General features: G+C 39.0%; 1 protein-coding gene across 1 annotated transcript; it reads right to left on the reverse strand.

Annotated features, from left to right (window-relative positions):
* Positions 1-347: 347 nt before the first annotated feature.
* On the reverse strand, positions 348-18,766 carry USPL1 (ubiquitin specific peptidase like 1). Its single transcript, XM_014965972.1, has 9 exons — positions 18,685-18,766; positions 12,630-12,796; positions 11,933-12,061; positions 10,194-10,845; positions 7,770-7,856; positions 7,211-7,340; positions 5,827-5,952; positions 4,993-5,153; positions 348-3,832 (listed from the first exon to the last, which is right to left on the reverse strand). Exons 2-9 carry the CDS (start codon positions 12,726-12,728, stop codon positions 1,962-1,964), a joined length of 3,255 nt encoding a protein of 1,084 aa, XP_014821458.1. The 5' UTR covers positions 12,729-12,796; positions 18,685-18,766; the 3' UTR covers positions 348-1,961.
* Positions 18,767-18,790: the final 24 nt, after the last annotated feature.

Raw genomic sequence — 18,790 nt, forward strand, 5'->3', positions numbered from 1 at the left:
CCCTCCCAGCCCAAACCATTCAGCATCCTTCCTTACACCAGGACTTTCGTCTTCTAGCGGTGTCTCTTCTTCACGTTGCCCTATGCATTTTGCATCACGCCAACCCCAGGGTCGCTGCTTCGCTCACCCCTGGGTCTGTGCCCTGTCCCAAGCCAGTAGTGAAGGAGCTCCCACTTCACAGCTGCAGGCAGCTAAAATCCAGTCGGCCAAAGATGGTGTCTGCACTTGAAGGCAGCTCCCCACTGCTCGGGGAAACCTCAGCAACAAGTAGGGCAGTGAGACACACCGCGTTTTAGTGGTTTGCACACATAGAAACCACCGGTTGGAAAACTCCACAGGAAAATCCCTGCTGAGGCACCTACTTTATTCACTGATAAATCGAACACTAATTTTGGCCAGCATTTTTAAATAAGGGAATTCACAAACAGGCAAACCTTTCACCAGCAGCACACTGGCACTTTACATTCTGAATCCACTGATTCGTTTTCTATTGTAACATCACCAATTACAACATTTAAAACAGAGGCGGAATTCAAGTTCTTTACAAAGACTTATATTTCAAGAATTAAACCATTCGTTGTCTCAAGTGCCAGTTTGATAAACATATACATAATTGCAACAGAAATAGCTTGGCAAAGTGAGTTCAGTGCCACTGACAGTTTTTTCGAAACGCATTTTGAATCTGGTTCAAGCTATCCAAGACCACTTAAATCTGCCTTGTAAGAACAATTATGTTCAACTGCACCTATTAGAAGAGTAAGACTGATGACTTAATGTTTTGAACTTGGGATCTAAAACCATGAAAAAATGCAGAATACCTCTAAAAATGGCTGAAACAAAGATTCTGCTGATAAAATCCTTGTTATTTCTGAGTACAAAAGTACAGCTAATGTAATTTAGCATATAATACCCTCAAGCTCTGTGTCTATGAATTTAAAAAAGACTCCCATCTAGCAAAATGAAAGCCATCCAGATCCAGAAAGCCACCCAAATCCAGAATCCCTCTGCTTACCCTCCACTGTCTTACCACATTTTCCATCACTATCTATCTTCCTGTTGACCTTGCCTTTCCTTGGCACTCTCACACATGGACCGGGGTGCACTGCTCTGGCCATGAAAAGCTCCTTGAGACAACAGTAATGGGTGCTAACTTACAGTTAATTTTAATTCTTAGAAATCTTTATTAGTGTATTTGCAGTTAAGAATTACTAAAAGTTACATCTGAAATTCCTTCCCAGTGCTGCAAACTCTGGCCCAAATCTTACTAATTTTACTTAAATAATAACCTGGCTCAGAATACCCTGCCAAATTATATTTTCAGTTATCCAGGATGAAAACTCAGTATGAGCCATGATTTCCAATAGGAAAATTTCTACCATGTGTCCATCCTTCCTTGGATCCAAGCGGTGAGCTTGTTGAACAGTAATTCTGAAAGGAGTTCCTAACAGAATACCAGCCTCGAGTTTAGTGTTGCAAATTATCTTTGTATCAAAGCATCAAACATCAAACATCCCCAATTGTAGACGGTACTTCTATTTTTGTTTTTCAAATGTCGGACAAAAAGACTTCTGGAGTTGGGTGATCCTGTAAAATAAATCACTACTACCTAAATGATATTTCTTACGCTGTTCCGTCATCAAGACTACACAAGTTTATAATTTCTCAGTGGAATATGGATGTTTTCCATATTAAAAGCAGCAAAAATTAAGACTCATAGGAGCTTTTAATTAAAAATCATCATCATATCTGACAGCTAAAATAACTGCTTCTCAGAAAAATAAAATGCATTAAAACCTTATTTGCCTGCTACAATAAAATTTTAAGAAAAATAATACCTCAAATGTAAACTGTTCAAGTACAGCCAGTGTGCAATGACACTAGTTATAAAATATAATTTAATAGTGCTTTGCTTCAAAATATACATAATATCAACAAATACTTGAAACCAAGAAACTGAATATTTACCATGTTTCAAACAGAGTTTCATCAAAATGAGGTAAATCTATGTCACCTGCCATTGAGCTCGGTGCTGAAATGGAGAATAGGTCTTCAAGGATATCTTCCCTTGTAGGGCTTTCAAAAGCAAGTTTTTTCACACTGGGTTTGCTTATTGCATGAAGTTCCGAGTTACTGTCCTTTACAGGACTGTAATAATTGTGGTCCTCACTTGTCACCGCTGCATGTGGCACACTGGTCTTCTCATCAGCCGCTGTTGCTGCAACGCTGCTATCCACCATTTCCATATACATACATTCCTCTTCACTTTTTGGAGCCTCTAAGGAAGCAACAGTTGAAGTAGGGGACAGTAATTCCGCCAGTATTTCATCACTGTTGTTATGGCTGGTGCACTCGGATTCACTATCTGCAACATCAATCTGATGCTGCAGTTCCTTTAAAAAGCTCTGCAATAATTCACTGTCGTTGTGAGATGCCACCTGTGATGGGGTGCTTACACCTCCACTCACAGGCTTTTCATGTTTCATCTGTTCCACTGCTAGCCTATCCAGTGAAGCCAACTTCTTCTTTTTAGCATTAAGTTTTTTTAACAGTTTTAGGCGAAGTTTTTTGGTTTTGTCACTATCTGACTCTTCTGCCTTCCCAGAGTTAGAGCCAGGTGAATGGAACTGAGTCACTTTACCTGAGGTACCCAACGTACTTCCTGACTTATTCCAAGCTGGACCTTCAACAGTGGTATGACTTGCTGTTGGAAGACGAGTGCTTTGAGAAAACCCTTTGAAATGTGATAAAGGATGACTATTATTACTCTGAGGAACCACTGACTTCGGGGTCTCAGTTGTTTTCTTTGTACCTCTGCTTTGAAAACCACCAAAGTTACTTGCTCCCTTAACTGGCAATCGCACTTCACTTATTTTTTGCATTGAGGGAGTTTTGCAACTTCTCTCATTCTTGAGAGCTGAGGCACTTGAAGGCATAAAAGAAGTATTCTTGCTTAATAATTTCTTTACCCAGCTTCCTACAAATCCTCTTTTTTGGTCTTTGTGTGAAGGCTGAAAGGAATTATTGGCAGCAGAAGAACTGGCAACCTGAGAATTAACTATAATTTTGCTTGCATCTTTCAAGTCAGATGGTTTTTGTATAATATTTTCTACTGGTGACAACTTCTTGTTTAGCTGTAGTTCTGAATTTGATCCATGTTCTCTGTTAGGTACATTAGTTCTGTCATCTGTTCTTTGAGCAAGCGACAAGCCAGGGTCATGGTTTTTGGCCACAGGAGGAGTAATATTTGCTGGGTTCAACTCTTCCAGAGGTAAACAAATGCTGGAATTTTCATATGAAATGCATTTATCGTTCACAGCTAGACTAGATCCAGCAAACTCTCCTGTATATGGAGCGTTAGGTGAAAAAGCTGATTCCTGTTGTTGTGGTGTGCCCATTTCAACAAGGTTATTTCCCACCATGTGTCCGTTCAGCAGCGATTTACCTTCTGAGTCAACCTGAATTTCTTCAAGCGTCAGTGTTACAAGATCATCATGTGCCAGATTTTCTAAACCATGATGAACGATACTTTCATTCTCAGGTACCTGCTGCTGTTTCTTATCTGGAGTTCTCACAGAATCCTCTTTGCCATGTTCTGCAGGTATTTTGTCTACCGTGTTACCAAAACCACAATGCAACACTGTGGAATTTGACTGTCCATTACTAAGAGGAAAACCTTCAGTGTTTTTACTCTGGAACTGTGAATTCAGTTCTTCTGGCGTATGGGATGTTTTCTTTTCCCAGATAACAATATGAATCTCTGAAGGAGGAACTTCAAATCTTTGATGTCTCTTGCAATATGGTCCCTTTAAATCATCACATTCAAGCCAAGTACCTGAAAAAGAAATAGCAACCAGTGTAGAGACTCAGAGACTTTTAAAATTGAAGTCACTACCCTCAGACATTTGTCAAATACTATTATTAACCCACTCCCCTGACAAGCAAAAAATAAAGGGTTTCCTCTCCATTCTTTATTACATCAGAGAAAACTGGGAGATTTTCACTGTAAAATATCACATACAAGCAGAATTTGCAGCAATATTATTACAGGTCAGAGTAGCTGTTGGTTTTGGTTGGGTTTTTTTGAGTTAATGATTCTGACATCTTGTCTGAAAATACCTGCACAGCTCTAAGGAAAGAACCACCTCTCAAATTAAGTTTCTCAGTAGACCTTTACATTGCCTGGGTGAGAGGCACAGGGGTTTAACAGAAACTGCTCATTTTAATAATCTGCCTCATTATCTGCAAATTGTTCATAGATCATGACCAAATATTTTACAGCTTTAAGAATTTAAAAATAGAAATATATGATGTATAGGATGTTCCTAACTAGGCACTTCCCAGCTGCTTGCTTCCTCTTCCTATTTCTTCTTAAACTCTGGCAGTATGATTTAGACAATTTCCATGTTGTCAGAACACTTGATAAGACTGCACTCCATTCTCTCTCCACAAGCATGAGAATCAAAATATCAACTTTTCACTTTCTTCGTTTATGGAGTTCCCATCAACGGTACAAACATCATACCATTAGTAATGTTTCTAACATGGATTTGTGCCTCAGGTGCAGTAAAGTTCAGAAATGAAAAGAAACTTCATTAATGCTGGTAGTTACGTAGGTTCTCTTCCTTTCAGCCAAGAACAGATTAATAACTAGCTTCAAAATAACCAATACCATTTGTCCCACAGTCACGCTCAGACTGTATGCTTTAACTTTTACAAAGTTATGAAAGGAAACAACTCTACCCAAGTAACTTTTGCCAGCGAGTACAGCGTAGGGCAAAACACTGCTGAACAAACCAGTTAAACCAAACTGAAACCTTCACCCTGACTAGCAAAGTTCCCACAATTATTCACAAAATTTTAGTATGAATTTTAGAATACAGACAAAAGAAATCCTTGTTATTATATACAGACTGTTGAGACTATCGCAGTAGCTCACAAAACAGTATTTGATATAGACTCGTGAAGTATTATAATAGAATACATGGTTCTTACCATCAGGATTCAAAGACCAGGTTATGAAGTGCTTCTTATCTGTTTGATACTGAACAATAGATGTTATTTGGTAGGTATCTTCTTCAAACTGAAATGAATAGTCCTTCAGGTTGTTATGTGGCAAGCCTTCTACGAAATGTAACATTAATATTGAAGGTACTCTAATAAAAGAAACAATAAAATACCAGTTTATTACAAGAAAATAGTGGTAAAAGTTCATAACTAAAAAGTAAGGCGTCTCAAAGAGTATGTTAGTCCTGCCCTTACTGTTCTACCTCTACAAGATTCTTCAGATTGCATGGTTGTCAAGGGATAAGAATACTCCAATTGGACAGTCCATTTTGCTATGGATTAGGAGAAAAAGCCAAGACAACATAAGGGATTTTGGGAGTGGGGAAAAGGTGAAAAAAAAAAAGAAGACAACAACTGTGCCATAACCACAGTAGGAAAGGACACTGTTCCCAAGTCAAACTAGTAAATAGATGATCAGGCAACAGTTTTATCCTTCAACAGCAGGGGCTGTGGAAAGGCTGACACTGGGTATCAGTTGTCTGTATTTACTACTTGGTAGGAAGTATTTATGACCTGGCTGAAACACATGTGCTGGTCAGCATGTTAAACACTGCTCTGTGTTTCATGCTTATTAAAAACTATTTGCCATCTCAGCATTTAAGAATGATCTAAAAATCTTCAAAAGTGAGTATTTATGAGAGTTTAAAGTTTAGAATCTCTGTAAACTCATGATAATAGTTTGTTTTTTAAAGTTAAAAGTTCAATAAATTAAGTCTCAGAATTTTATATATTTTATTTTCACGTTCACATATCCAAACTCACTTTTCTAAAATCATCTGTCGTCTTTGAGATCTGTCACTACAGTTATTACACGGTCCAACATGAACAGCATTAAGTGGATGCCAATCAGGGATTATATTTGTGAATGTTGTTAGCGTTTTCCTAAACCTGGACACACACATACAAAAAAAAAAAAAGAGTAAATTGAGTTGCTGATCAGAAAACAATGAATATACATACTTTACTAGGAGGAAAAAAAAGTTATACAAATGTTTAGACAAAACCAAATTCTATTCACATTCATGCTATTTGTATGAATTCCACTGTGACTGCATCACATCCAAGTCAGCACTGAATTCAGTTCTGCCAAACAGTATCAGTCACCATTTGTTCTCAGCAGCTCCGTGGCCTTCAGTTTCACATTATTTGCTCTTTCTCCCTTAGCATGTTATCTCTGTTTCCTTTCCGACATAAGAGAGAGCTTGTACCAGGATTTGTGTAATTTACTAGCTAATACAGAATCTTAAGGAGAGAAGGAAGCGGTAACAAATTACCTCAGAATCCCTGTTATACAAGATCTTGTTTTCAAAAAACTTCAGAGCTGAGATTACACAGAGGGTATATTGTATGAAAATACAATGTACGGGATATTAAAGTGAAATAATGTAGTTTATTCATTCATTAGCCACAGAAAGGACTTCCTTTATATTCAACCTACCCTAGATTTTCCAACTTTAGAAAAAAATAACACAGTATGTAACAAAGGTTCTTGAACACATCCTATTAACCAGGACTACACATTAACTGGCAGTGTAACAGACAGATTAATCTCATCTCGCTTGGGGATCTAGAATTTTAATGTATAAACCTAAGATAGTGGAGAGAAACAGGTATTTTTCAAGTAAAGTGAAGTGAGCTGTCTTCTTAAGGTGCCTCCCTTTTTCTGCTGACTCTGAAAGGAGCCTAAATGACTAGCTTGTACCTGCAGCTACACAGAACTAATCAATTCTCAATAAATTACTTCCCTGGAATACTATTATAAAATGGACAAATTATGTGAGAGAATCTCTGATTCTTTATAATGCAAATGAGTATTACAGATATTCTTCAACAGCAACAGTGTACTAGGCATATATTCTTTAGAACTGCAACAATTTGTATACTCTTAGCAAAATACCAGAGTGAGCTTGGCCAAGGACTCACACAGTTACCTACTAATTCTTAATTAAATGATAACATGGTTTCCTAAGACATGACATAGCAGTAAATTATTTGCAAATGCTAGCCTAAAAAAGTGGGTCACATAAAACTTCCCCAACAAGCTTAAACTGTACAAAACCTAGAGATCTGAACTATTACATGCAGATTTAAAAAGGTATGCTAGAACAGTTATATAGAAGCTACTTTAAAAAAATATAAATCTCACCGTTCCTGGTATTTGTAGCCACAACATACACATTCAAACTTCCATGAAAACGAATGCAAGAATAGTTTCTCAGCTTGTTGATCCAGCTGTAGGAGCAGAGGGAGCACAAACACTGGACTATCCTGCTTACCTTCAAAGATGGAGCAGAAAAAAGTCACTGAATATTTGAAATCAGCTTTCAGTACTTCAAAAATGAAGAATATAAGCTTATTGCTATGATATGAAATCCAGTTATCCCTTCAAGGCTGTATTTCTAATCCTCACAGCAAAGGGATTGATCCATGTTATTAGGTTGTTATCAATGTTATCAACTTCATGACCACAGCAGAGTTACAAAGACGAGAATACGCTCTCTAAAAAGTCAAAAACAGTCAAGGGACAAAGCAGCTGATCACAATGTAAACTATGTGCGTGTCACCAATAAAATAATTTTAAAAAAGGATTTGCAAGCTGTCTATTTGCATGTATACATTCATATTTTTACATACTGACATGCTACAAGGCTTTACATGTGGAGTTTTCTGAAAGTCAATACTGAGATGCTGCACTAGTTACTTACCCAATTCACACTTAAGCTGAGGTTGAAGCTGTGTAAAAATTCTGTTTCTGATTTCATTGAGATGCGATTCTGCTTTTGGAAGAACATCTAAAGAAAAAAAATATATATGCTTTCATGTATTTATGTGTAACACCCCCCACCCTTTCACACACTCATATATCCCTGACACGCAGTCACTCTCTGCAAGCTGATGCCTTTCATATTGACCTGTTTGCCTAAAACTGTTGGTAAAATAGCCAATGTTTGGTGTTAATCGATTTGAAAATTACAGAAGAATCTACAGAAGTTATAAACATTTTACTGCAGTTTGCTAACCAGTAGTTAATTACTCAACCTGACTTAAATTATGGCTAAGAGCCTATACCTATAGCTAGATAGTAATGACATTTAAGGATAACGTAATCAGACATTGCAAACACTGGAGATTCAGAGATTAAGAGTAGATTTTAAAACTTAAACATTATGACCAAAAGTGAAAAAATTTGCTTACATGCTTTGTAATGATGTCATACAATTCATAGTAAAAAATTTAATTGTGCTGTTCCAGCTTAAATAGTAATTTGCTAAAGTTAGTCTTTAAAATAGTAATTAATTTTAAAATAGTGTACATTATATATTTTACTATGTATTTTAAATTTACAAGGTACCTTGTTCATACACGAACACATCTTAAAGCAGAAGCAAGAACATAACTTGTACTACATAATCATGATCACAACCTGCACAAATTAAAAGATTTAGAATAGCTGTGAAAATGATTTCTAACTTACAAAACCTATGTAAACAAAAAAGATGAAAAGAAGTTCCTTGCAACTCTATTGCTTTTGATTGTTTTAAAAACCAACCATATGTAAAAGATGCTGAAAAATTACACAGAAGGGCAGTATAAACACTACACCTATTCTCTACAACAACACTCCTCACCCAATCCCCTCTCCACTGTTGCACAAATAAACTAATTTGTTTTGCAGCAATTCCTGGAAATGAAGAAGTTTGTTTTCTCAAATGACACTATATTCCAACACCCAACATCCCCATTTAAGGGCTCTTGCACACCAGAGCTCCTTTGCAAACACGGCACAACAGAGGGGAAAGGAAAACATCTCAGACAAGTTCTGTGATGGTAGAGGGCTTCCAAGTAATAGTCAAAATCCTAAAATATAGGGTGAACTGCTTCGGAGTATTTTTGGATTTTTTTTTTCCCCTCTGTAAATAGTTGTTTTCTCTGCCACAAGTTGAATTAAGCCATTTTTGATATACCTATTATTTTTCCCAGGAAAGATACAATATTCTTCAAGTTATCTAATGCTGTTCTGGGACTATAGTCTCTGTATTCAAACACTTTACTTGGAACACCTATCAGAAAAAAAAACCTATAAAAGATACTGGCTAACCAGAGATTTGTATTAATTCTCTAACAGATGAGCTCTTAGAACTTCAGACTTATGACACCAATGGGTCAGTTTAAAAGGACTAAGAAAAACCGATCTTCGTTTACGAGCCTTCAACTGAATCCACAATACAGAAAATGATCAAGGTGACACATTACAATGTCACATCTTCCTCTGACTCCAGCTGTGCTGCCTGGAAGGTTGCCCCCAACTGCCCACCACTGCCCTTGTGCTTGAAGGTTACAGTCCTCCAGCCTTTGAGTACTCACTAGCTCCTTCCAGGTAATATGAACCAGGTTAATGTGCTTGATTAATTTGGACTGAAACAGGCTAGGAAGCACTATCATCCACAGCACAGCTTGCAGACCTCAGGGGAAGTGTTCCTTCAATGAGTGCAGCTGGAGCCAGAAGAGAACATATGTTCCCAGCTTTACTATTTTTGGTGTGACAAGACAACTTCCCATTTATACAAGGATATAATCCACAACAGAAATTATTTTTAAGATTAAGATTAGAAAAGAATCCTAATATGACAGGGGGAAGGAAACAGAAGAGGGAAACAGACAGAGGGAAAGAAACAGTCAAGCTCAATTACATAAACAATTCACATATTCTCTATGTGGAATAAGACACACACACAAAAAAATAAATCAATAGATGCTTAGAGTTTGATGATTTCAAAGTGTGCATGTTTACCTCAAGAAAAACAATTTCAGAGGTTACCAGGATTCTGCTAGGTAAAGCACACTACTCTGCAAATTCATGGTAGTTCATGACAACTCATTCTTTTGTGACCTTAAAATATAACTGCACATTTAAGTGCACTGTGCACATTCCACACATTTGTACCAGACCAGATCAGCCTGAATATGAAGAAACAGCAGCTAAATTTACTCACCTTTTACTTTATTCCTTTCATTCTTTTGTGACCTTGAAATATAACTGCATATTTAAGTACACTGGGCACATTCCACATATTTGTACTAGACCAGATCAGCCTGAATATGAAGAAGCAGCAGCTAAATTTACTCACCTTTTACTTTACTCCTTTTACAGGTGTTCAGAAGTACAGTTGCTTGATTATAATTTGTTAAGAGTTTCTGGAGTAAACATTTTCCATCATTATATTCTTTTGCTAGAGCAAACTGTAATATTTCTAAGTGTACCAGTGCTGATAAAATACAATCTAACCAACAAAGATTATGTGTGTTTCTCCACTGAAGACATAACTCTGTGTCGTTTGTGGAACCTTTATCCTCTTTGTGCAAAATTTCAGAAGTTGTTGAGCAAAGTTCAGAGTTCGGCAAAAGTTGTGTTCTGGGACTAGGAGTCTTAGGTGGACTTTCCTGATAGTTGTTGGTGTTTGTTTCAAAATCCACCTTCTGCATGCTGGGCTCCACATTGTTACTAGTTTTTTGCGGCTCCTTTTGTAATACATCATGTAGGCTTGACTTGGGAATACATAAGCTATTCTGATAGCATTTGACAACAGGGTCTGTATTAATAGCGTGCTCAGCATTTACCACATTATTAGCCCTTGCTTTTTTTGAACGTGATTCAACGGAAGAAAAGTCACCGGTATCACACAATTTCCTTTTCTTAGGAGTAGATGGAACTTGATGATTCTCAGAATCAGCAGAAGTAATTATGCTGTTTAATGGTTTATAACCAAGTGGGTAGATACACTAAAGGAAAGAAAAAAAAGTTACAGTGAAATCTATAAGGCAATTTCAGGTGAACAAGAGATAAAAGAAGTACAAACCATACTCTTAAAACAGAATGTAGAATCAATACATAAATTCAACGTATGTATGCCAGAAATGGTGTTCTATTCAACCGCTGCCTTATAAGCAATTGTGAAGTAAATATATCAGTAACGATAATCAACACTACTTTTCCAGTAAATGCTTTCAGCCCCTGAAAACAAGCTAATTTTGCTGAGGAGAGTCCTCTTGTCTTATTCTGTTAAATTCCTTCCTTCAGGGTACAGATTTGGCTTTACCATCCCATGCCTGAGAGACTACTGGTGCCGAAACTGGCAGGGTATCTTTCAGGCTAGCCAGCTGCATCAGTCCGGGTATTGGTAGGGTCTTATATATACAGCTAATTCTACAACCAGAATGTAGTCAAATCCACTATTACTGATCTCCAGAATGATACTATGATTATTTAAAAGCAGAGAGGGATGGGAAAAAAAACTCTGAGACCCATATCTAGTCTAGTCTCTGTCTACTAATTTAAGGGCACCAGTTTATATGGGATTGCTGTACCCTCCCCACACACACGGAATAGTGGAGAAGGGAAAGGCAGCAAAATCACAACTCAAACATTTAGCAGCACAGAAATCCAGCTAAGGTTAGATTTAAAAGGGGGAAAAAAACTCAACCAAACATTGTAATTATAATTACAAACCTGTTTGCATTACCCAGACTTAAAGGAGGGAAAATAGAAGAATCACATCTGCAGGAGTTGTGTATTAGTTACACAGATTATCAAAGTTTTGCCTTTTATTCGGATTCCTACAAAGATTTATTTAGTACCACTTCTGTTGCTTTGCTCTCCTTCATTCATTTTAATCTACTCTTTAACTCTTTAGGGTAGCTAGCTATGGTTACACACTGCATGTACACAGGTTAGTTATGATTTTGTCTATATACAGATAAACATCCAGCATATAGACTCAAATGAATCCTATTTCAACAGGCTGCTTATCACCAGCAAAATCTTGAACTTAAAGTAACTGCTGAAAAAAGCTGATAATCATCATAGTACCTGAGGATTTTCACAAAGGAAAATGGACTCTTGAAAATTAATGCGGTAAGTCCGTAAAACTTGGATCTGGCCCTTCTCTTTGCAGACTGGACAATATTCATGTGCAGCTGTTTCCAGAGGATTACAGTTCTTAAAAAAAAAAAAAAAAAAAAAAAAAAGAAAAAGCAGTATAAACTTATCTATTTCATGTTAGCCCAAGGTGAGACATACATACATACCAAAATAGAAAACCAACGTGCAACTTCTTAATGTAATACCTCATACAATATAAAAAAGTAAACTAGATTGTTTTGGTTTTTTTTTAATATTTATAACATATATATTCATGTGGTAGAGTGTTCTAAATAAATTTATCTTTTGATTTAAATATTCAAATATTTAATAAGGTATCTTTAGCAACACAATTATGCAATGTTTCTTTCTACTTGAACTAAACCACAGGACCTTATTGCCAGGGAATACAAGCTCAGATCTTTGAAACACAAATCAATTTTCATAGGAATGCAAACAGTTGTAAAAATAGTGCCAGTAAAAAAATCATAGGCACATATTTACTTAGGATAATCTTTCGCCATTGTTATAGATTTCCGTGGAAAATAATTTTGAGAATTTTTTTTGTAAAATTAAGACCAATTCAAAATCTCTCAAAGCAGAGAAAAATGAACTTTGCACACATGTAAAATAAGTTTCAACTGACTTTTCCCAAATACCCCACCATGTGGAGTGTCGATTTCCCTATACCAGTCCCTTCTCCAATCACTTGCAAACCATTTGTAGTCTTCTGGGTATCCATCATTCTGAGCCACTGGCTAATTTATGTCACTTGTAACAATGTCATGACCACTAAGGATTTTTCAAAGACTCCTGAAAAATAAGAAGTGAATAAAACAATTAAAGAAAAATTAGATCAAGTTTTGGGAAAAAAGATATACCAACAATAACGTAGCCTGTATTTTCTGTAAGAATGGATTAGGAAGAGCATTTTCTTAACTGAGAAAACTTATTTTCTAGTGCAGATTATGAACTCAAAACTTTAAATTAAATCACAACAGATTTAGCAGCTTTAGGCCCTGAATTTGCAAGTTTATCTATTCTTTGCACTCTACAACGTCTCAAATATTTTCCAAGTGCACTATAGTTTACAGAAACATAGCTGAGCATCTCAGCTTATAGCATCCAACCTTCAGAAAGAATGAACTTCTTTAAAAATGGTTACAATAAGATCCCATACAGTTACAGGTGGCTGATGAGGAACATTAAAAAACAATCAACCTAAAAAATCCCACTGTTGCATCTTTCAAAACAGTGAATTTAGTGCATAATAAACTAGTAAAAGTTTATACTGCAAATATAAGTAGAGGAGAGCATCCTGCTGTTACTGCCACTTTTTGGAAGCTTCTCCTGATGTTATTTTAACAATGTTATAGACTTCATAGCAAACTAAAGCTCTTTCACAGTCTCACCGCTACATAATTTTATTGTGTATTTTAAAAGTGGCATTGAATATTCTATTTAAATGATTTCTCAAATTCAGGGGCGCGTGTGAGCCAATGCAGGCAGGATGCAGGAACAACCACACAATCACGGATTAAGGGCAAAGAACAAATTTAATCTCAATACCTCATGGATCGGGGAACCTCTGAAGCAGCACCCGGGCAGAGGCAGGCAAGCAGGGACCACAGGCCCCGCAGAGCCAGAGTCCTTATTAGCCTGAGAGTCCTTGTTAGCAAGGGAGTGAGGGTTGCTGTTTGGGTCTGTATTTCAAGGATTCAGGCAGGCAGAGTTTTCTGCTCTGCTTTGATCACTTCAACAGCAGGGCAAGAATCTCAGGCGTTATTTGATAAGGTGCCCCTGAGTCCGTCCCAGGACTACGTTATCTAAGTGCAGATGTTCTACTTGTTGAGCACACAAAACTAAGCAACAATTAGTGTGATAGATGTGTTTTCCAGCACCCCACATGCGAGTCACTTGAGTGTATTTACAGTCCTCCTCACCAATCTTCCGTTACTTTCCCACAAGGGGCAAATATTGCCTTTCTCACATAACAGACACAGACACATTTTTGGAGGATAACTGCAGTATGAACCAGGTCCACATCAGATGGCAACTCCTTAAGTCTATTCCTTCATTGGCACTGAGGCTAAAGACACCCTGAATCAGCCAGAAGAACAGAGGTTTAGAGCTACAGGGACCCAATTCTGCTCCTGCTGACTTCAAATGGAACTAACTAGAATAAATACATATCTCTTCAAGATGCAGGAGGAAGTTCAGGTAAGTTGAATTGCAAAGTCATCAGTGTAACAATATCTTTCCCTCAGCCCTGACTGTTCCTTTTTCATTACTTCCACTGACCATGATATCCTTTCAACCCTTCCTTACAGTACAGAACTAACTCAGATGACAGCTCCTTTTGGAAAAAGAAATTTCCCAAGACATTCTTGGAGATCTGTGTAAATACCAGTTCAATCCCAAAACATTCATAATACTGGGCAAGGAGAGACTGTACAGGACTGGACATAGTGTTGAAAACCAACAGAGCATGAATTAAAAAAGCACAGTAGGAAAATGTAACAATGCATTTCAAATCGGTCCCCAATGGCAACTTGAGAGGGTCAAAATGAGATGATGGTGTCTCCTACTGACACTTTCAACATGTTCAGCAGCTCTTTTCAGAATTACCAGGCTGCAGCATGTAAAGACAGTACACCCTGACTTACAAAACTAATGGTTCTAACAGAAGGTAAGAACAAAAATATCAACCCATACGCCTTAGTGCACATGTTTAGTTTTCAGAATTGGATGATATACAAGAAACAGCACGGTCCTGGGCTCACTCAAGGTAAAAATGATGAATTAACTCAAAGTATACAAGCTTGTTGGACTATAAAAGACAAGCAAGCTCTCCAATTTTTCACACAGTGGCAATAGCACTATCACACTGTGACTCAACTCTATTATCATATATTTAGTCTAGCCAGGAACTTGGTTTTTTTTATACAAGTTCTGCAGATACCAACCACACTAAAGCACATAACAAATTTACCCTCCATGCTACAGTGAGTAAGAAAATGTCTCTCACTTGTTCAGGGGACTTTTAGTCAATTTGTTGGCCTGAAGCAGCCTCAGCTCTTCAGAGTAAATAAAATACATTGATCACAGGAGGGGAACTCTAGGCAATTTCTCACCACATAAATGCAACACACACTCAAAAAGGTTAGTAACACTAACAACCTGCAGGTTATTCCTTTGTAAACATGTCCTGGTTTTATAAAATGTATTTCTTCCTTTGCAAGTCCCTGTTTTCTCTGTCATCCCTCTCAAAAGGAAAGCAAGTATTTTTTTCCAGTGACTGTTACTTCTGCTCTTCTTTTTAAAGCTTGAATACTGTTCTTGAGATGTACAATACCTCCCCCAACTATAATCACCCAGCAATAGGACTACAGTACTGGAGTCTAAGGCTTTTATTGCACTTATGGATATAACAAACCTTAAAAAAGAAATAATTGTCCTTTTATTTCGAAGACATAAACACAAGCAAATAAAACAGGTCTGCCAGTACTAGATATGCAGAGCAGTACCAAGTGGCCTGCCTGTACTTTTCAGTATTCGTAAGATTACAGCAAGTTATTCATGATCTTTGCACAACGTACAAGACTTGGGCATCAGATCAACGGTTGCCAAGAAAAACAGACAAGTAAAAGACTGTATCAAGCACTGAAATAACTCATTGTAGCAACAGGTAATATGTGCATTACAGATGGGAACGTACATAGGAATGCACTTTCAAGCTTACTGGGTCACGTTTTAAACCATTTATGCTACTTTCCTTCTTTTATCCTAGATACTTGAAGAACGTAATGCAAAATATGCTGTGGACCTGGCATAATTATTAAGGCTATGCTTATGCTTCCTTGAGGAGATGAGGTGATCTGATGGCTCGCTGCTGCAAAACAGGAAGGCCTCCTCTTTTCTCTTCTTTCTCTCCCCCCCACCTTCCCTGACAGCTCACATCATCGCCACTTTCCAAAAGCTAACCGAACTCACAAACCAGCAGAAAATTGTGTAAAGCACAACTTTTTCTGCTATTCTCGTCAGTTAAATTGCCTATGAAAAGGTCTGACGAGCTCCAGAGCTGACAGGGTGAAAGACAGAAAGATATGGATTTGACGAATGGAGTGTTAGATGGCTAAGAAATTGCTGGATGGCCACATCTGAACAGTAGCAGTCAACAGCTCAATATCCCAAGTAGACACCAGTAAGGAGGGTGTCCCACAGGGTTCCGTACTGGGACCAGTACCATTTAATATCTTTATTAACGACACAGCGGGGTGGGGTGGACCCTCAGCAAGTTTGCAGATGAGACCAAGCCAAGTGGTGCAGTTGATAAACTAGAGTGAAGGGATGCCATCCACAGGGATCTTGATAGGTTACAGTGGTGGGCCCATGTGAATCTCATGAGGTTCAACAAGGCCAAGAGCAAGGTCCTGCATGTGCATCAGGGCAAGCCCCAGTACCAGTACAGGCTGGGGGATGAAGGGACTGAGAACAGCCCTGCTGAGAAGGACTTGGGGGTACTGGTGGATGAAAAGCTGGACATGAGCTGACAAAGTGCACTTGTAGCCCAGAAAGCCAACTGTATCCTGGGCTGCATCAAAGGAAGTGTGGCCAGTAGGTCGAGGGAGGTGATTCTGCCCCTCTGCTCTGGTGAGACCCCACCTGGAGTGCTGCAACTGGCTCTGAAGCTCTCAGTACAGGAAAGCCATGGACCTGTTGGAGTGGATCCAGAGGAGGGCCACAAAAATGATCAGAGGGCTGGAACACCTCTTGTCTGAGGAAAGGCCGAGAGAGTAGTGGTTGGTTAAGCTTGAAAAAGAAAAGGCTTCGGGGAGACCTTATTGCAGCCTTTTGGTACTTAAATGGGGCCTACAAGAAAGATGGAGACAATCTTTTTAGCAGAGCCTGTAGTAATGGGACAAGAGGCAGTAGTTTTAAATTTAAAGAGGATAGATTTAGATTGGATGCAGGGAAGAAATTCTTCACTGTGAGGGTGGTGAGACACTAGGACAGGTTAACCAGAGAAACTCTGGATGCCTCATCCCTGGAGGTGTTCAAGCCAAGCTGGATGGGGCTTTGAGCAGCCTGGTCTAGTGGGAGGTGTCCCTGCCCGTGGCAGGGAGGGGGGGAGTAGATGATCTTTAAAGGTCCCTTCCAACCCAAACCATTCTATGGTTCAGTGGTAAAAGGGACTCAGACCTTTTGATAACACTGAGCTGTACTTTGTGAAACACCACCTTATAAATAGAAATCAGTTACAAACTGCAGTAAGCAGGTGACAGATCATTGATTACATTACAGTGAAGAGACCATCTACTCTTTGTTTAAAGGCTGAAGGGACATTTCAAAATAACCTGCTTGTAAATCATCTTACATCTTCTTTCCTTCATCAAGGAGATATTGAAAAGATTAAAAGAAACAAACAAAAGTCTGACCCCAAAAAAGTGAGAAAAATTTCCATTGTGTTATATGCTACCTATCCATTCTTTATACAAGAAGAAATCAGTTTTAAGTTTTTTCTTTATTTGAAGTTATAAGTATAAATATTCAAGTCACAGCTGCCTCCCCCAAAATTACAATTTTAGCCACAAATTGTGTTCCATTAAGTGCAACAGTAATAAAACATCATTGCTGTCACGAAGTAACTCTCTCTACATACAGCCTCTCAGTGCTAACCAGAATTGCAAATCTCCCTTTCAGTGTAAATTTCTTCTCTGCAAGCCCAACACAGAATAAGGCAAATAAAGGTAAAACTGATAAAGTTGCAAAATAAACCAGCATGCAGGGCTATACTCTGCTGTTCTAAAAGTTTTTCCTGCAGTCAGACTTCTCTTAAGCCTCCTCATATTAAATGCTTTTATGGGTGTATGAGAAGGGACAGGAACTTGTTGACAAATCATTCAGTCCTTCTGAAAAAAAAAAATGTGAGTTAGTGTGGGGAAAAAACGTAGCCTAAACTAGTGTTTAGGTTCACTCTAGCTGTAGCTAAGAGATGCAAGATTTCAGGAAGGGACTTAGTGTATGCAGAGCCTCAGCCTCTGGCCCCAGGCAGTGGAAGTGGGGGTATAGGGGTGGGTTGCCAGCTAGCCCACTGCCAGGGCTGTGCTGGGGGCTGCCCTTCCTTCAACACCAAAAGGTGCTCAACTGCTTCAGATAAACCTATGGTTAAGCAGCCTCCTTAGTTTTTAATCCACATCCAGAGTGATCCATGTGCTATGGAAAGACTGTAGAAGAAAAAACTGTTTATAGAGTTAGTTGTCAGAACATAAGAAAACTGTGCAAGGGGGATATACCTATCTACACAGGTGCACTAGTACCTCACCAAGTCCATCCTTTGGCCAGGTTGGACAGGGCTTTGAGCAACCTGCTCTAGTGGAAGGTGTCCCAGCCCAGGGACACTCGATGATCTTCCCTATCAACTCAAGCCGTTCAATGATTCTGTGGTTCATGAAGCACTCTTCCAACCAGCTTTAACGAACAAAGGTAACGCCCGCCCTGACTACACAGCTACTGACATGAAATACTCAGTCGGCATTTCGGAACCCGTCAGGCAGCCCTCCCACCGCAGCCCGCCCAAGAGGCACCCCCGTGGCCTGCCCGAGGGCTGGCTCGGCGCGGCCCGCGGCCGCCCCTCTCCTCGGCAGCCACCCGGCCTGGCGGGCCCGGCAGCGCGGCCCCGGTCCCGGCCCCGTTCTCACCTGCTGGCCGCCGCTCCCCGGCTCCCCGCGCCGCCGCTCCCGGCCCTCGCCGCCGCGCTGCCCAGCGCCCTACAAAGCAGAGGAAGCCCTAGACCCCAGCTCGCCC

The sequence above is a fragment of the Calidris pugnax genome, unplaced genomic scaffold (genome assembly GCF_001431845.1).
Source record: "Calidris pugnax isolate Ruff unplaced genomic scaffold, ASM143184v1 scaffold20, whole genome shotgun sequence".
Classification (NCBI taxonomy): Eukaryota; Metazoa; Chordata; class Aves; order Charadriiformes; family Scolopacidae; genus Calidris; species Calidris pugnax.